The sequence below is a fragment of the Neovison vison genome, chromosome 2 (assembly GCF_020171115.1).
Source record: "Neovison vison isolate M4711 chromosome 2, ASM_NN_V1, whole genome shotgun sequence".
Classification (NCBI taxonomy): domain Eukaryota; kingdom Metazoa; phylum Chordata; class Mammalia; order Carnivora; family Mustelidae; genus Neogale; species Neogale vison.
In genome coordinates, this window is record NC_058092.1 from 21,496,960 (window position 1) to 21,523,342 (window position 26,383).

The 26,383-nt window shown below is 41.7% G+C and overlaps 1 protein-coding gene across 1 annotated transcript in view; it reads left to right on the forward strand.

The window, feature by feature from the left end:
* Positions 1 to 6,414: 6,414 nt before the first annotated feature.
* The window catches only part of YTHDF2 (YTH N6-methyladenosine RNA binding protein 2), a 28,324-nt gene continuing 8,355 nt past the window's right edge, over positions 6,415 to 26,383 (forward strand). Inside the window, exons 1-4 of the mRNA XM_044237601.1 lie at positions 6,415 to 6,724; positions 7,224 to 7,248; positions 7,843 to 7,922; positions 10,863 to 12,449. Of these exons, the coding sequence (XP_044093536.1) occupies positions 6,698 to 6,724; positions 7,224 to 7,248; positions 7,843 to 7,922; positions 10,863 to 12,449 (1,719 nt within the window). The 5' untranslated portion in view covers positions 6,415 to 6,697. The remainder of the gene's footprint in view (positions 6,725 to 7,223; positions 7,249 to 7,842; positions 7,923 to 10,862; positions 12,450 to 26,383) is intronic.

The window sequence follows — 26,383 nt, forward strand, 5'->3', positions numbered from 1 at the left end:
TGCCCTTCATTTTTCTCTCTGATTGTCTTAGGTTGAGACCTTAAGCTATTCCCTAGCACACTTCTACTTGGACTTTTAGATCTCATGTATCAATAAAAGAAAAAAAAAGTCTTAGGTACCAACATGGGGTTCTCGACATTATATTTTACTGAATAAGGATTTTTTTAAAAAATGGCCAACTCTTACTGGCATCATTTGAAAAGAAAGGGCATTTTTACATCAAAAAGACAGGAGATAATCTCAGAATAAAGAACAGTCCTTTACAGTGAATACATTAAGCTTTATGAAAAGCTCATTACATTATCATTACCTTTCTTACTTCCTGGAGGACTGGTGAAAATTTCTACTCTTACCTCTCGACTCTGAGTTGAATCTTCAAGGCTCCTTTTGCAGGCCCTTTCTTGGTGCTGTTCTTCTCTGCCCTCCAGGTCTCTAACAGCTGCTTTTGGATTTGCACAGCTGTGAATTGCTAGTGTCCAGAGGCCACCTGGCCCAGCTGCAGGTTTTTTCTTCCTTTAGCCTTGTTCTCACATTGTTCTTTTCATGCTTCCATTCAGACCGTCATAAAACACACCTGCACATTACAAAGCCAATCATCCACCTACCCTGGGATTTCCATAGTGCCTTTCTTTTAACATTCAATTAAGCTAATTAAGTCTCTGTACATTTTTTTATAAGTTTATATTTTTAGTAATCTCTGCACCAAATGTGGTGCTTGTGTCCAGGAGTCACATGCTCTTCTGACCGAGCCAGTCAGATGTCCCTGCACATTTAACTTTTTAACACATATGTTGGCTCCACCAGATTTTCATTAGTAAAATGGGAATTGACAGGACCAGGGAGAATTTTGAAAATGAATGAGAACAAATTAATTCAATGAGTATTTACTAAGCTTGGGGATATAAAAATTCAATGAGTATTTACTCAGCTTTGGAATATAAAGATCAATAATAAAAATGCTCCTTGTCCTATTAAGCAGTTCTAGATTTACTGGAGAAGCAATATGTAAGCGCAATGCTTGGTTCTCTTGACCTGGGGTCCATGGTATAGATGGGCTTGGGGAAGGGTCTGCTCAATGAGATTGCTGGCAAAAATTTGGGTGCATGTACCTTTTTCCAAGGACAAAATTCATTACTCCCATTAGATTCTCAACTGAATCCCAAAATTCCAAAGGAAAAATAAATATTGATGTAAATGGTTTTAATGCACTAAAATGTTAAAAATAAGGAAATATAGCTAATATTATGGGTGAACAAAGAATAGAGCACCTTTCTGCTTGGGCGAAGAAATAAGGCATCATTTGATGAGAATCTCAAAGACAGATAGGAGCTGGGTAGGCGAGATGACAAGGGCATTTGAGGCAGAAAGAACTGCATGTGCAGAGTTCTGGGTTCCAGAAAAAACCATGTATTTGGGAAACAAGTTCAGTGTGGCTGGGCCAGAAGTATATGGTGAGAAATTTACGGGGCTAGGGAGTGGCAAACTTTGTACATTGTATGGACTACAGAGAACCAGCAGAAATCTTTAAAAATAGGGTTTTACACTGTCAGTTATATGAAGGATGTAAACATTTCTCTATTCCTGCCTTACTAAGGGGGGTGACTTGGGCCTTGAGGTCTACTATTCCTGAAGGCTGGAAAGGTTTGAGGACCAGAGCCCAACAATCCAGCCCCAGCCTACAGCATAATTCTGAAGAGTATGCAAAAATCTGTACTCTTTGCTACTTCTTTTTCTCTCTGATCCCCACTCCTCATTTCATGTATCTGGAAGGACTACTTTGGTTTCTACCCTCCAGAGATCTAAAACAATGGAACCAGAAGGGACCTTAGAATTTGTTTTGGTCCTGTGTCCTTCTTTTATAGTCTTAGAAATAGATTCTGAGTGAGGGAATGATTTACTCTCCTTATCTCCCCTTGTATCGCTCTGGTCTCTCTCTCTCTCTCTCTCTTTTTAAAGATTATTTATTTATTTATTTGACAGACAGAGATCACAAGTAGGCAGACAAGCAGGCAGAGAGAGAAGAAGGGAAGCAGGCCCCCTGCCGAACAGAGAGTCCGACACGGGACTCGACTCCAGGACCCCGAGATCACGACCCGAGTCGAAAGCAGCGGCTCAACCCACTGAGCCACCCAGGCGCCCCTCTTTTGGTCCATTTCTAACCGTATTCACTGCCACTATGTTAGAGCATGACCTTTTGCCTGGACTTCCTACAATCCTCTTCTAACTCCTCATCTACTGTCTTCTCCCTAGATCTATTTCCCACACTGCAACCAGAAGGAACTCCTTGAAACATAAACCCGAGAAGGCTATACTTCTGTTAACTCTCTCCTTGCTGATCATCATTTGCAACTAATGACTAAAGTCCCTGTTTTCCTTCTTTCTCCAGTCTCATCTGCTGCCACCCTCTCTCTCATTATGTGCCAGTCATGCTGGCCTCCTTTCCCTTCCTCATCAGTGCCAAGCTCCTTCCCACATAGGGCCTTTGCACATATTGTTCCCACACTTCCCTTCCCTTCCTGTCTGGTTAATTTCTGGTCATCCTTCAGGTTTTAGCTGAAGCTTATCACCCAGGGAAAACTTCCTTGCCCTCCCCCACTCCCACCCCCCTTCATCTGGGCTAGATCCATAGGTGTTTCCTCCTTGCACTTTGCACAACTGTAATTGAATAACTATTTATTTACTGTCGTTTTCCCTGACTGTCTATAAGCTTCAGGAGTAAAGTGAACTCTTAAGGCTTTCTCTCCAGCACATCACCTAGCCCTCAATACATACTTTAAAAAAAATTTTTTTTAAGATTTTATTCATTTATTTGACAGAGATCACAAGTAGGCAGAGAGGCAGGCAGAGAGAGTGAAAGGGAAGCAGGCTCCCTGCAGAGCAGAGAGCCCAATGCAGGACTTGATTCGAGGACCTTGAGATCATGACCTGAGCCGAAGGCAGCGGCCTAAACCACTGAGCCACCCAGGCACCCCTACCCCTCAATACATACTTGTTAAAAGAGATCTCGAGTGCTTCTTCCACCCAGTGGCAGAGACAAAGCTAGAGAGGCCATTTCCAGTATAGTATTCTTTTCTCAAACCACGGGGCGGGGGGGGGGGTTTATCCCGGTAAGATGACACACCACACTCCAGACTTCCTCACCCTTTTCCTGGTGATTGAATTTATTGTTCTTGTGTTTCTCTTCAGGGGCCTGTTACAACCAATCTGGAGAATGAATACAGATTTAGAGATTACCCTTGCTCCAAGGGTATTTGCATTTTAACTCCTGAGAACTTCTGGAGGACAGAAAGTAATCCCAAAGGAGCTACAGTAGTCCTCTTTTGTCCATGGGGCATGTGTTCCAAGATCTCCCAGTGGACGCCTGAAACTGCAGATAGAACTGAACCCTATATACTGTTTTTTTTCTATATATAAATACCCATGATAAAGTTTAATTCATAAAATACACACAATAAGAGATTAACAACAATAATAAAATAATTATGACAATGTATTGTAATAAAAGTTATGTGAAGGCGGCCTTTCAAAAATATCTTATTATAGCTTTCTGTGCTCACAGTCCTGGTGGTGGCAGCAGGCTCACCTTAGACATGCAGTAGGACATCAGCAAGTTTGGGGACCTGCACCTGTTGCAGAAATGCTCTGCCTGCTACTGTGTCATTGGTCCTAAGGACCACACGCCCATCCAGATGCATGTGGCTGGGGTTGACAAGGTGATAGGCAGTTTCAAATGGCCAGCTTATTATTTTTTTCTAAAGATTTTATTTTATTTTATTTTATTTACTTGAGGCAGAGAGAGAGAGAGAGAGAGAGAGAGAACATGAGCAGTGGGGAGGAGCAGAGGGAGAGGGAGATGTAGGGCTTTATCCCAAGACCCTGAGATCATGACCTGATCTGGAATCTGTGGTGCAGAGATGTTTGTGGAAGTGAAAGAAATCCACGCAATTTCCTCAGAAAAGAGGGAGAAGAGCAAAAGACCCTACAGCAAAGGCAGGCACCTAACCTACTGAGCTACCCAGTCACCTCTCATATGGCTAGTTTAAAACCTCTGCTACCGGGCGCCTGGGTGGCTCAGTGGGTTAAGCCGCTGCCTTCGGCTCAGGTCATGATCTCAGGGTCCTGGGATCGAGTCCCGCATCGGGCTCTCTGCTCAGCAGGGAGCCTGCTTCCCTCTCTCTCTCTGCCTGCCTCTCCATCTACTTGTGATTTCTCTCTGTCAAATAAATAAATAAAATCTTTAATAAATAAATAAATAAATAAATAAAACCTCTGCTACCTATGAGGCCATTCACAGGTTAGGTGAGTCAGATGACTCCATCCTCTGACTGGCAGAGGCTGATGGCGTTGTTTCAAAGAACTTCTAACAGGAGAGGATTATGGATGTGGGGTATTTGTCATAAATAAATAGCAACCCCCCCAAATAGTATAATATACTCACCCCTCTTGTGATAATGTGAGATAATAAAATGTCTACATGTTGAGATGATGTGAAGTGAATAATGTAGGCATTGTAACCTGGCGTTAGGCTACTGTTGGTCTTCTGACCACATGTCAGTACAATAATCTGATCTAGACCACAGTTGACCATTGGTAACTGAAACATAGAGTGAAACCTCAGATAAGGGGGAATTATTGTAAGAAAAATTTCAGGCACTAGAAATGTCATTGGAAGGAGGGAATTTTCACTATTATTCCTTTAATGGGAGTATAGGAAAGGAAGCTGCAATGTACCAGACTTGCTTCCGTGTTGTTGTATTTTTAAGCTTTTTCTTCACAACAAATCTGTTAGGTAATTTTTTTTCCCTTTATCAAATGGGGGAAATCTCTGAAAGTTTCCAGTAATTTACTTAATGTTACAAATCTGGTGGTGAGGCCAGTTTTAGTCTCTCCCCTTCCCAGGACATGATTCTTAGTCAATCCTCTTTTCATACTATCATGATGCTTTCAAGGGTAAGTGTAGGCAACTGCTTATTTTATACAAAAATGTGGGCTATGGGGTTAACTGGCTATCTCAAAGAAAAAGGTTACTAGGTTTCTTTATTCTCTTGCTGGGATCTCTGCTCTGAGACTTGACATTCTACTGTCTTTTTCAGAAGTCCATTACATATATAGGTGTCTGATCTTATTCCTTCCAACCATAAATATGATATAAATACGATTATAGGCAGAAAAAAATGCTTTCAGCACTTTGAGCAAAATTATAATGCAAAATCCAAGATGCTGTGTTATCATTTATTTTACTACTGAGTCCACCAAAGCCTCCTGTTTCCAGAGAGTGGATGGTATCAGGTTGATCCTTAATAGTGCATTATTTATCTGTTTACTACTATTTGTAATAATAAATGCTATTAGGAGATGGGCTGTCCTAGAACCAAATACCCCTGCATGAGTTTGGGTTTGTTGCTGATTAAGGATGCTTTTGCCCATATTATGGATCTCCTCTGGATTTTGATTCCTGAATACAGGATTTCTCGTGAGGGTGGAGGGACACTATTATGTTTCTTTTAGTGTCAGATACACATGACTATTTAATAGCTTTGCAACCTTGGGCACATTGCTTAACTAACTCTGTTTCCCCAGTTGTCAAACAGAGACTAAAGACTATTTGGAAGGTGCTGCTTTGAAATGTTCGAAAGCACCAATCAACAAAACGTAACCCACAGCAGATATTCAAGTAGAGTTAATTTCTCTCCTTCCCCAGATAAGGACATTGTCTCTTCAAGTCCATAGATTTAGAGATTCTTGGGAATTGTTGAAAGCACACGGAACATTTTGTGTAGATGTATGCGGTGTGCTTTTCTTGGAAATAAAGGCCACAGTTTAACAGATTCACGGTGACCAACAACTTCCCTAAAAAAAGAGCTATAGATTATCCTCCCTGCAATGTCAAATCTCTTTTGCAGGGTACCGGATTTTTTGTTGATGTTTTTGTTTTTTGGGCACTCTCTTTGTAGTCCAACAGAGGATAACGAGGTCCCTGCTGGTAGTGGTGATGGTGCGTATTTCTCGGGGGAGGGCCCCCATGAAGTTTCCCTGGGGGCTGTGACCCCTATCAGGATACCCCCCCCTCCATGGGGGTGGGGTGCCATTTGCAGCTGGGAGGCAGGTTTATTCTGAGGTCTCTCGCATTCCGGGGGTGACTTCTTCATTGAGAAACCGGCTTTTGTGGGTTTTCTCCAGCTAAAGCTACTCTCTCCAGGTGTTAGTCAAAACCTCGTGGCGCGACCCTGGCCGCCCCCACCTTCTATAGGCCCCAATCCCGAGGCGATGGGGGCGGGGAGGCCGCACTCGCCGCTTCCGCTCCTCCAGCCCACCAGAGGGCACTGCGGCCTCGTCCCTTCCTTCCCGGAGTGCTTCGCGCCGGACCCCTTCCGCGTGGGTGAGTGAATGTGAGAGTCAGCGTCGCGCCGCGCGCGCCGTCCGCCTCCGCCGCTCGGCGCCCTTATTTCGGCTGCGAGGGGCGGGCGCGCGCGTAAAGACATAGAGACGGGCGTTGAGTTCTCGGGCTAGAGCGTCGCCGAGTCGGAGCCGGAGCCCGAGCCGCGCGCTGTGTCTCCGCTGCGTCCGCCGAGGCCCCCGAGTGTCAGGGACAAAAGCCGCCACCGCGCCGCCTGCTCCCGCCGCCAGGGCTCATCCGCCGCCGCCGCCGCCCTGACGAGAGTCCACCGCTGTCGCTACCCGCGAGGATCCGAGAGCCATGTCGGCCAGCAGCCTCTTGGAGCAGGTACAGGCCCGGCCCGCATGCCTCGGCCATTGTGTGAGGCGAGAGGGAGCCCGACTAGGCCCGGGCCCGCCGCCCCCGGTCGGGCCGAGCCGAGGCGGCGCCTCTCGCTGGCCAGCTTTCGGGCCTCTCAGGCCGGCCGCGCCCAGCGCCTCGCCCTCCGCCCGCTCTCCCCGCTTCTCTCCGGGCCTCGGAGCCCACCGGCCGCGCCGCGTTCCCTCTTCTCAGCGGGCCTCGTTTTCTTCCTTGTTTCCTTCCCCTTCCTTGAAACGCTAGTCTCCTCGCGTTGTTTCTGGCGCGTCCCCCGCTTTTTCTCCGCGGGCCCCGCCGGCCTGCGCTTTTCCCCGCCTCCCATTTTCAGCCTCCCCCTCACCATCATTCCTGACGCCTCCCTTCAGGCCTGCTCCTTTATTCCCTTCTCCGGCCCGGCTTTAATTTGTCTTTCCTTTTCCATTTCTTCCTTGGACGACTTGCTGCTCGGCGACGTTTTCTTCGCCCGCAGAGACCAAAAGGTCAAGGAAACAAAGGTGAGCCCAGCTCCGCCGGTGGCCCTGGGCCGGGAGGCGGGGGGGGGGGGGGACGCCGAGTAGTGGGGGCGGGGTCTCCGGGAAGCGCCCCAGGGAGAGGACCTTTCGGAAGCCGCTTAGTTCGCAGGTGCCTCACACTTAAGTATTTGACCCTTTCGGTGTGTTCTTGCAGCTGGCGAACAGCTTTTCAGTGAACAAGGAGTAATTCATTAAGGGTGGGGGTGGATTCGGTTTTGAAATGTCCCAGGTCCTTAGTTTCCTGTAGGTCTTAGAAGGCCTTTGTTTTTCATCCTCGTGGATCACTCTCTGGAAGTACTCACATGTGGTGGGGGAGGGGAAGCCGGAGGGGATTGAAATCTAGAGGAGCCAATAAAATGACCTTTTTAAGATCAACTTGCTTCGGGTGGAGGGAGACATTTTCATTGACGAATATTGCCCCGCTTTCATTCTCCTCTTTATCCGTTTTTCTGAAATTCAGACTTACTTGCTCTGTTTAGTGAGGCTTTTCTCCGGGTTAGAATAGATTTGCTTAATTTGGGAGATAGGTTGTGCGATTGAGACACTCCTAATGTATTTGAATCTTTTCCCCTTCAGTACAAAATGGATCTGTACATCAAAAGGATGGATTAAATGATGATGATTTTGAACCTTACTTGAGTCCACAGGCAAGGCCCGTGAGTAGTTAACCATTTACATGCCTGATCAGAGGGTGTAACATACCGTATTTTTTCTCTGCCTTATCAATCTCATTTTCAGGGGGTGACTTTTTTAATACCAGTCCGTGTGTCGTAAAAGAGTTACTGCAGATGTTATAGACTTAAGATTCCCATCGTTGTTGACAGCAAACATAATTCTGAGATTGAAAGTGATAGCATTTTATAGTATACCAGCAGCACCTGATAGTAATTCTCCATACCAAGAATGTAACGGTGCAAAACTGAAGAATACTCAGTTTAAGTATTCTGATTTTTTACCCCCCAAACCTTTTTCTTTTAGGAAAATTGGATGCATATGTGATGGGAAAAAAACTAATAAAAATATCTCCTGAACTTTATTTAGTGCTGTAGAACTGGAATCTTCCGTTTCATCTGGTCACTAGTTAGTGGCTTGTTAGGTTATCCTAACTTTTGGACTTAGGTATTCCTTTTTCAAGTTGAGATGTGTCTGTATCTGTAGAAACCAATTTTGTATACCCCTAGTTTCTCACTTGTGGGAGCTATAGAATTTTATAAAATGGAGTTAAAGGAAGATAAGGTACTCTTTGGCACAAATGAAGATCAAAAATGATTGAGGATTTTGCTGTGTAACCTGTTTTTCTAATTTCTTTTAGGTCTATATTGGTTCATATATTAACATGATCTGTGTATGTAGAAACTACTTTCATTTGTCAATTCTTTTGTGTTAATATCCTGGGTCCCAAAGATATAACTCACAAGGTTTTAGCTAATAAATACAAACCCACAGATTTAATAAACCAAAAGGAAAACTTACAGTAGCTCACCGAAGATACCCTAAAAAATGAAAAAGCTTATGAGATATCTATATAAATTCTGAACAGATGCCATACACTAGATTTTGAAAACTTGACATATTGGTGCATGCCCATATTTGGACCTAATTCTTGCATAAAACTTTTAGATCCCCCATGTAAAATTTTCTCCATTGAGAGTGTAGAAACCATTTAAGCGAGTGATTGGGAAAAGTTTTCAGAGAAGGCAACCAGTTAATCAGGAAAAGTAGGAAGGAAGTAGAGGAATGAACTATTTATAGGTTCCTGCTATTGAAGTAGTTTGCTTACATAATCATACAGGGAGAGTGGGAGCATTTGGAAACATAATTCTAGGTAGTTCTTGTGAAACATTGTGTAATTCAGATTTTTGAGCTCAGGGGCATGTGGGAACCTGCCAGTTCAGGTGTAGGCACTCAGCTATATGATGGCATAACCTGTGATATTAAGTGCGTTTTTTACTTCTCAAGCTAAAGCTTGAATGTCTTTTTAAAAAATTCTGGGGTATGGGGGAATAGAAATCATGGTTGAATAGATGGATAACTTGAAAATCTTTGTTCTTGGTAGTTTATCAAGAGTAGTTCATCTACTTTTTAACCATTATTTATTGCCTTATGTTGGAATAATCCTTAAGGCTTAATCCATTGATGATAGACTGAATTTCTTATTCCTAATGGATTTGAGTCTTAAAATTTTAACACTGTCTTCGAGAAACTGATTTCTCTTAAACCTAAGGGGATGTGTGAAAAGACTTCCTTTTTCTCCCCTTTTTTTGGTAAGGAAAATATTGGCAGAGAAAAGGACCATTTTTATCAAACCGTATTAGTTGAAACATTTAATTTTCAAGCGCTATGTTTGGCTAGGGAGAATAGTGTTGGCTTTGATAATACAGACTTAAGGCCTGACATACTTATGGTCATCCAAGTCTCTTAAGAACAAAATTCTTTATTCAGTAGTTAACAGCATCTTGTGTACCAGAGCTGCTATTTTAATTCCATTGCAGTTAATACAGTGTTACATTAGTTTTAGGAGTGCAGTATAGTGATTCAACAATTTCATGTATTACTCAGTGCTCATCAAGTTAAGTGTATGCCTGTACCAGAGCTATTTTGAAGTTAGGATACTCTATTTTGAGTTGAGCTATATCCATACCTATACAGACCAATTTTTTATATCTACAGCTTCTCCCTTATTGGACTATTCTGTGAGTTACAGCGTTTACTTAGGTCAAGAATGATTGAGGTTTTTGCAGTGCAGTCTGTCTTCTAATGTGCTGACTAGTTGAGTATAAGTTTATATTTTTGGTTATTCCTTAGAATAATTCTTAAAGATACAGACTTTGAATGTTTTTGGAATTCCCCTAGTTTTAATGGAAAAGTCAGGTGTGCATTTGAAGCCATTAATTTTATAGGTGAAGTAGACCAGATAGCAACATTTTTCAGTTTTAAACTTTGGAAGCTATTATGCATTGCCTTGCCAGATTATAATTAAATAGTCGTATCTCCTAATGTTCCCAAATGGTTTGCCAAGAGGCTAATGATGTAAACTAGGTGTAATAAACCTTGGTTTATGGTTGAGGAACGGCTGCATAGATTTTTGGGATAGGACTTGAAATTTCCAGTTCTTGCTATTGTTTTCTTATCTATTATAGTATGGTTTTGATAGGAAACTCTTAGGAACACTCCTCTGATCTGTCAAAGTTCACACTCCTTGAATCCACAGAGCACTGGTTTTTAGTAAAAGCATCATCTCAACACTTCTACAGAGCAAAGACTTAGTACTTTTGGTGAGATGGTGGGTTTTCCCTTTCCTCAATTCTAGTGCTAAAATTAAGGCTTATATGTATGTCCTAAACTGTATACTGCTAAAGTTAAGGCTTAAATTGTATGTCAGTTTAACTTGAAATGCTTAAACATTTTAATTATGGAACTAAAATCTCTTTCAGTGTAAGAATTCCAGGAAGTTTATGGGAAGAGATCACCTGAAATAGTTGCTTTTCTAGTCGAATTTGAATTGGGTGAATAGTTGGAAGAGGAAATGTCCTTATTGTTGTTTTATTAATTTTTGTGTTTAATTTTGATTTGCCTTTTTTTTTTCCTTTTCACAGAATAATGCATATACTGCCATGTCAGATTCCTATTTGCCCAGTTACTACAGTCCCTCTATTGGCTTCTCCTATTCTTTGGGTGAAGCTGCTTGGTCTACTGGGGGTGATACAGCCATGCCCTATCTGACTTCTTATGGACAGCTGAGCAACGGAGAGCCTCACTTCCTACCAGATGCAATGTTTGGACAGCCAGGAGCCCTGGGTAGCACTCCATTTCTTGGTCAGCATGGTTTTAATTTCTTTCCCAGTGGGATTGACTTCTCAGCTTGGGGAAATAACAGTTCTCAGGGACAGTCTACTCAGAGCTCTGGATATAGTAGCAATTATGCTTATGCACCTAGCTCCTTAGGTGGAGCCATGATTGATGGACAGTCAGCTTTTGCCAGTGAGACCCTCAATAAGGCTCCTGGCATGAATACTATAGACCAAGGGATGGCAGCACTGAAGTTGGGTAGCACAGAAGTTGCAAGCAGTGTTCCAAAAGTTGTAGGTTCTGCAGTTGGTAGTGGGTCCATTACTGGTAACATCGTGGCTTCCAATAGTTTGCCTCCAGCAACCATTGCTCCTCCAAAACCAGCATCTTGGGCTGATATTGCTAGCAAGCCGGCGAAACAGCAACCGAAGTTGAAGACCAAGAATGGCATTGCAGGGTCAAGTCTTCCACCACCCCCAATAAAGCATAACATGGATATTGGAACTTGGGATAATAAGGGTCCTGTGGCAAAAGCCCCCTCACAGGCTTTGGTTCAGAACATAGGTCAGCAGCCAACCCAGGGGTCTCCCCAGCCTGTAGGTCAGCAGGCTAACAATAGCCCACCAGTGGCTCAGGCATCTGTGGGGCAACAAACACAGCCATTGCCCCCACCTCCACCACAGCCTGCCCAACTCTCAGTCCAGCAACAGGCAACTCAGCCAACCCGCTGGGTAGCACCTCGGAACCGTGGCAGTGGGTTCGGTCATAATGGGGTGGATGGTAATGGAGTAGGACAGTCTCAGGCTGGATCTGGATCTACTCCTTCAGAACCTCACCCAGTGTTGGAGAAGCTGCGGTCCATTAACAACTATAACCCCAAGGATTTTGACTGGAATCTGAAACATGGCCGGGTTTTCATCATTAAGAGCTACTCTGAGGACGATATCCACCGTTCCATTAAGTATAATATCTGGTGCAGCACAGAGCACGGTAATAAGAGACTGGATGCTGCTTATCGCTCCATGAACGGGAAAGGCCCCGTTTACTTACTTTTCAGTGTCAACGGCAGTGGACACTTCTGTGGCGTTGCAGAAATGAAATCTGCTGTGGACTACAACACATGTGCAGGTGTGTGGTCCCAGGACAAATGGAAGGGTCGTTTTGATGTCAGGTGGATTTTTGTGAAGGACGTTCCCAATAGCCAACTGCGACACATTCGCCTAGAGAACAACGAGAATAAACCAGTGACCAACTCCAGGGACACTCAGGAAGTGCCTCTGGAGAAGGCTAAGCAGGTGTTGAAAATCATAGCCAGCTACAAGCACACCACTTCGATTTTTGATGACTTCTCACACTATGAGAAACGCCAAGAGGAAGAAGAAAGTGTTAAAAAGGTAACCAGTTTACCATTCTTAAGACTTATAAGGAAGGAGAAGGAACTAGAGAGAACAGGAGAGGTATTCTGAATGGTTAATAAAAGCTCTGTAAATAACAAACGTATTACTTGACAGTTTAAGCCTTTATGGAAGTATAACTGATGTTACTGTTTGGCTTCATGTGTAGAAATGTAAGCTTAAGTTAACGGAAAGCAGAATTTAAATGATGCAAAAGAGGTGAAGAACAGGCCAGAAGAAGTGCAAAGGGAATAATTGAAGTGATAGAACCATGAAAATTCAAATAGGAAAAGATCGAGGCCTTAATATGGCAGAGAAAAGGTTAAAGTTCTGTTATAATTAACTTTTGGCTTAAGTCAGGTAAGGTGGTTAAGTCAGGAGTTGGTGTGCCACCAAGCCCTGACATTGCTTTCTGCTTGCCTTTGATTACTGGAAGTATTAGGGAATGTTTTGGAACTTTTTCCTTGTTCCTGTCCTTAGTGTTCTGCTTAGTTACTTTTTCCAAAACCCTTTTCCAGTTTGGAAACATAGTATGTATTATATAAAACTTGGAAACAGATAATCATAAAAAGCTGGTCTCTCGTTCTTAAAATTCTTTTGTATTCCTGAAGAGTAACCTCTTGTTCCCTATTTGTAACAAGTGACAATCTTGGGCAGAGTGATGGGGAATAGGTCCAAACTAAAGAGTTGGAATTTATTGGAAAGTGTTGGTAATACTTGGGCTGTGTGTATTGAGTGAATGTAAACTTTAAAACCATAGAGAATGGTAAAATACGAGTTGGGGCAGAGTTTATGTTATCTAGGACTTTGACATATTTAAATGTAGGAAGTAGGTGAAAAGATTATTATGGGCAAGAAGACTTTTTTTTTTTAAAGATACATTAATGATTGAGAGAATCCTAAGTGGTTAGCTTCAAATGTAAAATTAAGTTTATTAACTTTATGTAAATATGTTTTTCTTAGGTTTGTCATGAATTCATACAGGTTTTATATATTTGATATAGGATCTGAGGCACTTGTTATGCCTCTATAAAAGCTTATTTTTTGAGCAGTAGGAGAAGGAGCGCTGTATGATTAGATTCTCCACCTGGATAACACAGACTCAGAGGTGCATAGTTGTCCAGCTGAAGCAGGATGGTTGCCTTCTAGTGTGTGCAGATGAATAAAAAATGGAGATATGTTTGTCAGTGATGCTACAAATATAGAGCCACATTATGAAAAGTTCACGGTCAAAAAACTTTTTCTTCAAATTCCTCTTTTCCCTTCCCCAAAGTTTACCGGTTTAACTTAAAATCTACCATAATCTTGAGGAAATGGTTTACTGATTATTTTCATCAGACATCTGAAAGGCTCTAAAGATGTTTTAACAGTCTCCTGTATCTAGAGGAACTTAAGGGGGTGCTTGCATGGCTCAGTGGATTAAGCCTTTGCCTTTGGTTTAGGTCATGACCTCAGGGTCCTGGGATTGAGCCCGGAATCAGCCTCTCTGTTTGGTGGGGGTGGAGGGGGGCGCTTCTCCCCCCCCCACCTCCTGCCGCCTGCCTGCCTCTATGCCTACTTGTGATATCTCTCTCTCTCTGTCAAATACATAAATAAAATCTTTAAAAGAAATATAGAGGAACTCAAGGATGGGAGGCCATGACCTTTTAAACGTTATGTAGTTTCACAGTAGATTATTAAAGTGTGTGAGGGGCATCCAGGTGCTTAGTTTAACCACTTGAAACATGCGTAATGTCAATCCCATATTATGAATCTGCTTGCTTTCATCTGCAAAGTTCTGTCCCACATGTTGTGATTAAAAATAGGAAGGCAAAAAACAAAAATAGGGCAAGGACAGGAATGTACAGCATAATTGATAAGATTGACTTGTATGTATTAGAAATAGTGGGGAAACTTGGATTTAAAAATGAAGTAGCAAATTTGAGCGCTGTTAATTTATGTAGACTTTTTTTTTTTTTTAAAGATTTTATTTATTTATTTGACAGAGAACACAAGTAGGCAGAGAGGCAGGCAGAGAGAGAGGAGGAAGCAGGCTCCCTGCTGAGCAGAGAGCCTGATGCGGGACTCGATCCGAGGACCCTGAGATCATGACCTGAGCTGAAAGCAGCGGCTTAACCCACTGAGCCACCCAGGCGCCCCAATTTATGTAGACTTTTAATCAAGTTTGTACTAAATTCACTGGAGCAGTTCAGTGAATAATAATTCAATTTCATAAGGAGGTGTAAGAGTCATATGTTGGAATTGACCAGCTTTGTGATGTTTTCATAGTGAGTGGTAATAATCAAGGTTTAGGGGCTTTGTTAAGCCAACTAATGGATCTTTCTTTTTTTTTTTTTTTAAAGATTTTATTTATTTATTTGATAGAGAGGCAGGCAGGGAGAGAGGAGAAAGCAGGCTCCCTGCTAAGCAAGAGCCCGATGTGGGGCTCGATCCCAGAACCCTGAGATCATGACCTGAGCTGAAGGCAGAGGCTTTAACCCACTGAGCCACCCTGGCGCCCCTAATGGATCTTTCTTAAAACCATTCCATAAAGACTTCTGATGAATGAGTATATGAATTGTTCTCAGGCTGGTGGACAAATTACCAGAAAAAAAAAAAAAGAAAGCTTCAACCATACTTGTGTCAGATTACTTTTTAGTTTACCTTCTGTTAGAGATTGCTAAGGTTTCAGGAAGGTCCGTATGATTGCTTCTAAACCCAGTTAACATTTCAGTCAGTATTGCCTTACTTCTCTTGCCTACTGTTAACCTTAACATTCTTACATAACTGATGTGAAGCTAGTCTTTTAGGCTTCCAAGATAAAACAAGTTTCATGAGAATCAAACTGTTAGCTCATTGAGGCAAGTAGACTCCTTTAGGTGGGGTGTTTGTATGTGCACTCGTGTATTATTTACAAGATTCCAAAAAATTGTGCCAAGTGGGCATAGTAACTCAAGTGGGGAAATAACGTAAGCTTCATCCTGAAAATGATGTCACAGCTATTCTAAAGTTCCATGATTGGATATGTATCTTGGCAGAACACACTGAAGCAGAACTATAGCCATTTTAGCCTACTATTAGCAACTTGCTCTGTTCTTTGTTGCAATTCAGTATCATAGAAGCTTCAAGCATTGGATCTATCTGGCTTGAAACTTCAGCAAATTTTAGGGGTATCTTCCATATGTGGTTTACTCTTTTGTGTACTTCAGATACTATTTTGTAACCTGCTTTCTGCATTTATTTAGAACCTTTGCCTAATTGTTAAATATTCTTCTGTGACATGACTTTTGATGGCTTCCTAGTATTCTTTCATAGATTTATTATAATTTACCAATCCTTAATTTTTAGATTTGTCAGCTGCTTTATGGTTTTTTTTTCCAGCTGAAATAACATTGCAGTGAACATGCATTGATTAAAAATGCCTATTCACATCTTTCCTACAATGTTGTTGTTGTTGTTGTTTTTTAAAGATTTTATTTATTTATTTGACAGAGAGATCACATAGGCGGAGAGGCAGGCAGAGAGAGAGAGAGAGGAGGAAGCAGGCTTCCCGCTGAGCAGAGAGCCTGATGCAGGGCTCGATCCCAGGACCCTGGAATCATGACCTGAGCAACCCAGGCACCCCCTCCTTTTATTTATTTATTTATTTTTTAAAGATTTTATTTATGGTGGCTCCTACGTGGCTCAGTTGGGCGTCTACCTTCGGCTCGGGTCATGATCCCAGGGTTCTGGGATTGAGCCCACATTGGGCTCTGTGCTCAGCGGGGAGCCTGCTCCCTCTGCCTGCTGCCCCCTGCTTGTGAACCTTCTCTCTGTCAATCATAAATAAAATCTTAAAAAAAGATTTTATTTGTATATTTGACACAGAGAGACGGAGAGGGAATACAGCAAGGTCCTGACATTATATATATATATATATATATATTAAAGATTTTATTTATTTATTTGACAGAGACACAGAGAGGGAACACAAGCAGGGGGAGTGGGAGAGGGAGCAACAGGCTTCCTGCATCAGAGAGCCGGATGCGGGGCTCCATCTCAGGACGCTGGCGTCATGACCTCACCCAAAGACAGAACCACCCAGGCACCCCTATATCTTTTCTTTGTTGTATGCTAGATACTACTGAGAAATCTGGAGTGTATGTCAGGGAACCTTACATTAGTGACAGGTAAGCATACAAAACAAAGCAGTTTCTCAAGATACATACAGGGTGCCAGTTTGAAAGTGAGGACTGCCTAAACCAGCCTGAGTTGTGGGTGGGTTGGTCACAGAAGAAATTCTGGAAGAGGTGATCTTTTGAGCTGAGCCTTGAAAGATGTATAGAAGGTAGCCAGAGGTGTTTGGGGGAAGAATAAACATAGATCAGTTCAGGGCAGTCCACATCTGTGACTGTAGATAATTTGGAACAAGAAGTCCTGTACAGTTTAAGAGCAAGTCTAATTGGTATTTGTGGGGTAGGTTTCTCCACGATGGAAACTTGTTGGAGGTTGGCTTAGGAAAAGGGAGTTGAATGAAATGTTCATGCAGTTAGTTTGATATAGAAGGAAACTGAGAGAGGCACAAAATTGGTTTAAAAAAGTTCTAGAGTGTAAAAGAAAGGAAGGTTTCATTTGAATCAGGAAAGTTTTTATTTTAATTCTAGTTAACCTACAGTGTTATAGTATTTCAGGTGTGTGATATAGCAGTGATTAAACAATTCCATAAATCGTCCGGTACTCCTTGTCATTACCTTTGCATGGAAGACAGTGAGAAGCTTGTAGAAGTAAAGGTGAACCAGTGTATGGTAATTATAATTATCATTACTGAATACGTAACAGCTCACTTCTTCCAGTGATGTGTTTCATACACGTTATCTGTTTCTCATCATATCCCTGTGTTCATCAGAATGTTTAGCTTAGATGATTTGGAAGGGGAATATGATAGCTGGTATCAAATGCCTTTAAGACTGGTAGGTTTGGGGCGCCTGGGTGGCTCAGTGAGTTAAGCCGCTGCCTTCGGCTCCGGTCATGATCTCGGGGTCCTGGGATCGGGTCCCGCATCGGGCTCTCTGCTCAGCAGGGAGCCTGCTTCCTCTTTCTCTCTCTGCCTGCTTGTGATCTCTCTCTGTCAAATAAATAAATAAAATCTTTAAAAAAAAAAAAAAAAAAAGACTGGTAGGTTTGGGGCGCCTGGGTGGCTCACTGGGTTAAAGCCTCTGCCTTTGGCTCAGGTCATGATCTCAGAGTCCTGGGATCAAGCCCCACTGGGCTCTCTGCTCAGCAAGGAGCCTGCTTCCTCCTCTCTCTCTGCCTGCCTCTCTGCCTACTTGTAATCTCTGTCTGTCGGGTAAATAAATAAAATCTTAAAAAAAAAAATGGTAGGTGTAGCGGGTGTCTGGCTGGCTCAGTTGGCAGAATACCTGATGTCCTGATCTCAGGATCATGAGTTCAACCCCCATGCTGAGCATAGGTTTTTTTTTTTTTTTTTCTGAGCATAGGTTTTACTTAAAAACAAAAGACTAATGGGTTTATTCTCCTTGTCAGAAGATAGCACCAGAACCAATGAATAGAGGGTTTTTTTTTTTTTTAATTTATTTGAGAGAGAGAGACAGTGAGAGAGAGCACGAGCAAGGAGAAGGTCAGAGAGCGAAGCAGACTCCCTATGGAGCTGGGAGCCTGATGCGGGACTCGATCCCGGGACTCCAGGATCACGCCCTGAGCCGAAGGCAGTCGTCCAACCAACTGAGCCACCCAGGCGTCCCCCAATGAATAGAGGTTATAGGGAGGAAGATTTTTGTAAATAGAAGGGAGAACTTTCCAGAAATGGAGTTCTTAGTCATGGGAGGGTTTCAGGAAGAGACCAAAAGAACTTTTATTAGGTATGTAGTAGAGAAGATTTGTGCATGGAATAGTTTATACCAGAGAAATCAAGAATAAGAGGGTTAGCTAGCCCAAGATAACATTCGAAATTCATGAAAGGAATGTATGCTACTGAACACCTCTTTTTAGGAAGGTTATTTATGTTTTGTAATTTCTGACCTATTACTTATTACATATAAGAAATAAAGGACTTGAGGCTAGAAGGACATGGATGACAGAAAGGACTGATAGAGTCCCAGTAAATCTTAGTACAGATAAGATATATGGATATTTAAAAAATATTTACTGCATTAGTATTAATGAAAAAATTATTACCTAGAACATACTGAAGAGGGGGTCCCTGGGTGGCTCACTTAGTGCCTGCCTTGGTTCAGGTCATGATCCTGGGGTCCTGGGATCCAGCCCAGCAACATGCTCCCTGCTCATCAGAGGGTCTGCTTCTCCCTCTAACGCGCTCACTTGCTCTCTCTCTCTTGTGCTCTCTCTCAAATAAAAGCTTAAAAAATATAAAAATAAAACATATTGAAGATTTATCAGAGGAACATAGAAATGATTATTTAAGAGAAGTGTTACCTTTTTCTTAAAATCCAGTTTTCCTATGATGTTGGTGCAAGTAATGTTTCTCTCTTTCTCTCTCTCTCTCTTTTTTTTTTCCAAAGAGAAAGCAGGAAGGGGAGGGGCAGAGGGAGAGGGAGAATCTCAAGCAGGAGGAATCTCTCACACCCTGAAATCTTGACCTGAGCCAAAATCAAGAACTGGACACTTAACTGCCTGAGCCACATAGGTGCCCCAGTGTTTCTCTTTATAAGGAGGTTTTTTTTTTTTTTTTTTTTTTTTAAAGATTTTATTTATTTATTTGACAGAGAGAGATCACAAGTAGACAGAGAGGCAGGCAGAGAGAGAGAGGGAAGCAGGCTCCCCGCTGAGCAGAGAGCCCGATGCAGGACTCCATCCCAGGACCCTGAGATCATGACCTGAGCCGAAGGCAGCGGCTTAACCCAAAGACAGCGGCTTAACCCACTGAGCCACCCAGGCGCCCCTATAAGGAGGTTTTGTGGGGTTTTTTGTTTTTTTGTTTTTCCTTTATGGCCATCTTCCTAACCTTTTGATTTGGACCTTTAATCAGTTGTTGGGAAATACTTGAAGCTGTCAACCTTGGCTCCATTTTCTTTTTCTTTTTTCTTTGACTAAGTTCTGTGCCCAGTGTGGGGCTTTAACTCATGAGCTGGAGATCAAGAGTCACCTGCTCCACTGACTGAGAAAGCCACGCACCCCCTGCTCCATTTTCAGCTTTAGAAAAAAATTAAAAATACACAAGTAAAATTGTGATAGAAAAGTTAGAATACGTCACTTTAGCCAGATGTTTTCTTATTAAATTCTTAGGGAATAGGGGCGCCTGGGTGGCTCAGTGGGTTAAGCCGCTGCCTTCGGCTCAGGTCATGATCTCAGAGTCCTGGGATCGAGCCCCGCATCGGGCTCTCTGCTCAGCAGGGAGCCTGCTTCCCTCTCTCTCTCTCTCTGCCTGCCTCTCTGCCTACTTGTGATTTCTCTCTGTCAAATAAATAAATAAAATCTTTAAAAAAAAAAATTCTTAGGGAATAAATAATCATGGCCTATTGTTCCTTTCAATTTAGTATTTCTGCCTTCCACCACTGGTTTAAATTGCCTCTTCAGAACTAATGCAATGCTCAGTGTCCTGTTTTAATTGAAATGGCAAACCTGAACTTTTTGTAAAATTCTAAGGCTGTTTATGTCTACTTCGGTCTTGCAGATAAGTTACTTGTCTCTCTGCCAAAAGGGTTAAGGAAATTCTGTTTGTGTTAACTCCTCACCTTCCTTGCTTTGTGGATAGATGAAGTGCCTTTCTGCAGCCTCCTTAAGGGAGGACTAGAAGAGAATAGATGACACTGAATTTGGCTTTCCTTGAACGATGCTCTTTGTATCCGTCTTTGAACAAATGTTTGTGTTTAAATGAGGTGTCACCTTTGCGGGATAATAGCTGTAATAGAGTATAATGAAGAAATGGTTTTCTGATAAAGAGTGATACATTTGGGGAAATTGAGGAGGGCTTCATGGAGGAAGGAACATTTGAACCATGTCAGAATGAGTAATAAACACTCAGATGATAGCACAGAGCTTGGCACAAGGGGCACATAAATGTTTGGTATATTCTCATTTTAGATGAGGAAGCAGGCTCAAAGAGGTTATTTGTATAGGGTCTCATTGCTTAATAAGTTGTGGAATTGGTATTTCAGTGATGTCAGTGATGCGGAGCTGGCTAATTGTGAGCTGCTTAGCTTTGAAGAATTTTAGCAGGGTGTCTGGGTGGTTCCATTGGTTAAGTATCTGCCTTCGGCTCAGATTATGATCCCAGGGTTTGCCACTCTCCCAATTTGTGCTTGCTTGCTTGCTAGTTTTCTCGCTTACTAATTATCTGTCAAATAAATAAATAAAATCTTTAAAAAAAATTTTTTTATGGGATGCCTGGGTGGCTCAGTTGGTTAAGCGGCTGCCTTCGGCTCAGGTCATGATCCCAGCGTCCTGGGATCAAGTCCCACATCAGGCTCCTTGCTCGCTGGGGAGCCTGCTTCTCCCTCTGCCTCTGCTGCCACTCTGCCTGCCTATGCTCTCTCTCTCCTTCTCTTTCTCTCTGACAAATAAATAAAATCTTAAAAAAATTTTTAGCAAGCAGGCTGTTAAACATTATTTTGACATTAAAATTAAATACATTGTATTAAAAGATTTATTTTAAAGATTTTATTTATTTGACAGAGAAAGATTACAAGTAGGCAGAGAGAGAGAGGAGGAAGCAGGCTCCCTGCCGAGCAGAGAGCCCGATGCGGGACTCGATCCCAGGACCCTGAGATCATGACCTGAGCTGAAGGCAGCGGCTTAACCCGCTGAGCCACCCAGGCGCCCCTAAAAGATGTTCTAAATGCCTTTGTATTTATATTAAATATATTATAAACCAGTTTGTAAGAAAATTAAAATTAAACTACATAAACTTAGATTACAATTATTACTGCCGTTAAACCATAATAAATACTCAAATTTATCACTCGAGGTTATTTACCTCTGTTTTATCAATGTATAATACTGTATATAAACTATGTAATACCTAGCTCTGCCATGTTATTTACACCATGAAAATTGGCAAATGCTGTGACGCCTGGGTGGTCCAGTCAGTTAAAGTCTGCCTTCTGCTCAGGTCATGATCCCAGGGTCCTGGGATTGAGTCCTGCCTTGGGCTCCTTTCTCAGTGGGGAGCCTGCTTCTCCCTCTGCCTGCCACTCCTTCTGCTTGTGCACTAGTGCTCTCTTGCTCACTTGTGTATGCATGCTCATGTGCGCGCCCTCTCTCTGGCAAATAAATAAAGTCTTTTAAAAAAATTGACAAATGCTATGTATGTAAACCAGGACTTGGTTTTTGTTAATTGTCTACCCTTAAAGTGATAGAGAAAATATTAATGCAGATTAAATTTAAGTGTGTCATGTCTGTGGCTCTGCATATTTTGAATAGCACAGAAATCTGAGAGAATAATCTTCCAGAATTTGAAAATTATCTGGTTTAGCAAAGAAGTTGCTCAAATCATGGATGAAGTAGTGAAGTTCTGACATACGCTTTTGTTTCAGTTTTGTCTTAATAAATGATAAATGGAAATATGTTGGAGCTGCATCTGAATAGAAACAAGTCTCTTTGGCCCCAAAGCCCATGGACCATTATATGGAATTTGCCTCATAGGAAAGTGGGGAGGGTGTTCTAGGAAGGGGAGACAAGACAGATCGATCTCATGAATGCTTAGGTTGTTTTCAGAATAATGAGAAGTGGAAAGAATGGTAATTGGTAAAGCTGGAGAGGTTGGTTGGGCCCAGCAGTATATGAAGAGTTTTGGTTTTGGTTCTCTCACCACCATCTGTTTTTTTTTTTTTTTTTTTTTCCCCTTAAAGTAGGCTCTGTGCTCAGCGTGGATGGAGCCTGGTCCTGGGCTCCATCTCCCGTCCCTGAGATCATGACCTGAGCTGAAACCGAGAGTCCGATGCTTGCTTAGCTGAGCCACCCAGGGCCCCACTCCCTGCCTTCTTAAAGTTTTTATAAAATTGTCTTCATTTTACAGTTAGGGAACTGCGATGTAGAAGGTATAACCTTCTCAAGATCACTAGCTAAGTTGTAGATAAGCTGGAATTTGTCTTGCCCCAAAGCTGTTTTTGTTCTTGGGCTTTGCTGCATCTTCTCATTTATCTTTTTTTTTTAAATTTTTTTTAAGATTTTATCTTTAATCTCTGCACCGGTGTGGGCTCCAGCTCACAACCCTGAGGTTGAATCACATGCTCTACTGACTGAGCGAGCCAGGTGCCCCCACATTTATCATTCAAAACAGTTAACAACAATGTTCTGTTATCTACTGATGCCATTCACCTCTTTGAAGGTATATGAGGAGAGCATAATTAATTGAAAATTTAAACCTATGTTTAAGCGCTCAGGATATACTTACTTCATCACAGGCATCAAAATGGAGCTAATTAGATCCACTCTGCCCAACCTTGTGAAAGCTGCTGCTGGTGACAGGCAGCAGGAATAAGGGGAAACACAAATGGCTCAGGATGTAATGTACTCTGAAAAGGTTCTAAAATTGAGTGGGAAGGTTCTAGTCTATCTCACTCTCATTTTTTACACAAATTTGCAAGATTATTTCTGTTTAGTGGTGAGCCAGAACTAGAACCCAGACAAGTTCTTGGGTAATTTCAAATCATTTATAGCGAGTGTTACTTTACTTGGAATCCATAAGCCTGCAGAGGGATGGGGAGGGGAGCAGGGTGGACCTAGAATGAGTGTTTCAGAGTATAACCAAAAAGATGGTAACAATGATACAAAATAAGCTTTGAGTCATCTGGAAAGTATTTACAGAAATGCTGGTAACTAGGCTCTACACCCAGACTTATTAGTAATTTAATTTAGTGAGCTCCATAGGCATTTTGTTATGGGATTACAAATTGATGGAGAAGTTTCTTAGTTTACATAAGTTACCATCAGTGAATACTTAAACTGCAGATTCTTGTCCTCTCTCACCTACTCAAGGAGCATCTGTGGAGACAAGGCCTTGGAATCTGCATTTTATCAGCTCTTATCTATAGGTGATTGTCTTCTATTTTTCAAGTTTGAGAACTCCTGGATTATATATATCATTAGTAAGTGTTTTATGTGCCTCTTACCTCAAATTGCTCATGCTTATTTTCCCTGTACATTTGGTTTCTAAAGTTTCTTTCTTTGTACTGTAGTCCTGTCTTTTCCCCCCAAAAGTCTATTATCTGTTCATCTCAAGAAAAGCAGTGTTAGAACTCACATGTGTTTGATAAACCTGGCAGTACTTTTTAGTATTGTGGTATTTTGAGCAGTTTGCCCATTTTTAATTAGCTGTCAATATTGTGAGTCTCTAATTATTTGCCTATACTTTTTTTTGTCCATTAAAAGGTGGTAGTCTCTGGCTAATATCCTGTATCTGTAACTTGATGTTATTTTTTTTTTTTTTTTGATGTTATTTATTTAAGGAAAAAATTTTTTTAAGTGAGAGGGCCAGAGGGAGATAGAGAATCTTAAGCAGGCTCCATGTCCATTGTGGAACCCAACATGGGTCCGGATCTCATGACTCTGAGATCACAATCTTAGCTGAAATTGAGAGTCGGACACTTAACTGACCAAGCCACCGAGGTGCCCCTATGGCTTGATGTTATAATCTACTTTTTAGAGACATTGTGGCTGTTTCTAAGAAACACTAGTGTTTCTTAAACACTAGTTTAAGAACTTAAAACTTAAAGTTTTACATTATTTAAAGATTGATTTATTTTAGAGGGGGAGTGAGAGCACAAGTGGAAGGGGCAGAGGGAGAGGGAGAGAGATTAAGCAGACTCCTCACTCAGCAGAGCCCTATGTGGGGCTTGATCCCAGAACCCTGAGATAATGATTTGAGCCAAAACCAAGAATCAGATGCTTAACCAACTGCACCACCCAGTCATCTCAGATTCCTCAGAATCTTTACATACTTTTCTGGATCTCTACTTGATCGGATGGCCGAAGTTTTGCATTATTTAGTTCCTTTTATTATATCTTCCTTTCTGTGCACACGTTAATTTTTTTAGAGAGTTGTTAATTTTAAGCTGTAATATTTAGTGGCCACTAGCCATCTTGAAGTTGCCCAAGCTAAGATTTTAAAGGCTTTTTTTTTTTTTTAAAGATTTTATTTATTTATTTGTCAGAGAGAGAGGGAGAGAGAGCAAGCACAGGCAGACAGAGAGGCAGGCAGAGGGAGAAGCAGGCTCCCTGCCGAGCAAGGAGCCCGATGTGGGACTCGATCCCAGAACGCTGAGATCATGACCTGAGCCGAAGGCAGCTGCTTAACCAACTGAGCCACCCAGGCGTCCCTAAAGGCTGGTTTTTAAAGGTAATCCATTTTTGGGGGCACCTGGGTGGGTCAGTGGGTTAAAGCCTCTGCCTTCGGCTCAGGTCATGATCCAGGGTCCTGGGATCAAGCCCCACATTGGGCTCTCTGCTCAGTGGGGAGCCTGCGCCCCTCCCCCCACCTGCCTCTCTCCCTATTTGTGATCTCTCTGTCAAAAAAAAAAAGTAATCAATTTTTCAGAGGGGGAAAGGATTCTATAAAGTATGTTACATATGACCCTTATTTTATATATACATTATATATATATTTATATATATTATTTATATTTATACATTATATATATTTATATTTTAAAAAATATATATATTTTATATATGCATATGGCCCTTAATTTATATATACTGGTTGATAATTATAGAGAGCATGAATTCTAGATTCTGTGGTCTTAACATACCATATTTATAGTAGCAGAAAGTCTAAGCACTCTAGAAAACCTAATATATCTACCACTATGACTGATTAGAGCAAGTAAACTTCTTGGAGCTTTAGTAGTTTCTTTTAAGGTTTTACTTATTTATTTGATGCATAGAGATGGAAAAAACATAAGCAGGGGGGAGCTGCAGGGAGAGGGAGAAGCAGTCTCTCTGCCAAGCAAGGAGTCCAATGTGGGGCTCAATCCCAGGACTCTTGGATCACAACCTGAGCCAAAGGCAGATGCCCAGCGATCTGAGCCACCCAGCCATCCTGCTTTCGCATTTTTTGTAAATCAGAGAAATATCTTACTTTGGGTGTTAGAATTAAGTTACATACAAATTCTTTGGATACAGGTTTCATACAGGTTTTTAATGAATGATTGTGATCTATATAAATATGTACTTGTTTATTTTGGATCATCAGATTCTTCAGTAACTTGGCATGGTACTTAAAAGTGCTAATGAGTTTCCATTTTGGGGTCCAACCCTTAGAATATACTGAAGAGGGCACAAGAATGAAAGGGAGGTCTTTTAAGAATCTGGCACGTTCCAGATGAGAGATGGCAATAGCTTGGACTAGAAAGATATTGAGGGAGTTGTTAATGGTTCTACAAGATATTTTTGGAGTTAGAGCTGGAGAGTATCATCAGATGTCCGGAAAGCTTATTCTCATGATTACTTCATTCTGAATTTATCTGTCAAATGCGAAATATGTTTGTACTGGGAATGGAGGGGATTTGAGAAGCTATTAAAAACCTTATTTGTTGAATTATATTCTGCAGTGTTTAGAGAAATTGGTTTTATTGTGAAATTAGTTTTGGTTCAAATATTTTTACTGGAAAGCCAATGAGTGATTTAGAGAATAGTCAAGACTGTCACACCATTTCATTTGATTTGGAGCTAGTGTTTTCTCATTATCTTAGTTAAGCTAAAAAATGTTAATGTGTGATTTATCTTATCCTTGTTCTGTTCCTAGTCATATTTATTATTCAGGTACTGAAAATAGTGGATTATCTAGGCTTTTTACTTCTAACCCTTTTAGTAAAATGTGTATAGGAGTTCAGCTTCTAATTAGCAGTCTTGGGAATAATTTGATGATAGGAAATGTGAATGTATTAACTTAGTCTTGTTGCTCCTACTTCGGTTCCCAGAAATTCATTCAAACTAAGTGTCCATTTCTGCACCTAGAAAAACTTAAAATGGGATGAGCAGGTAGAAGACTTTTTAAA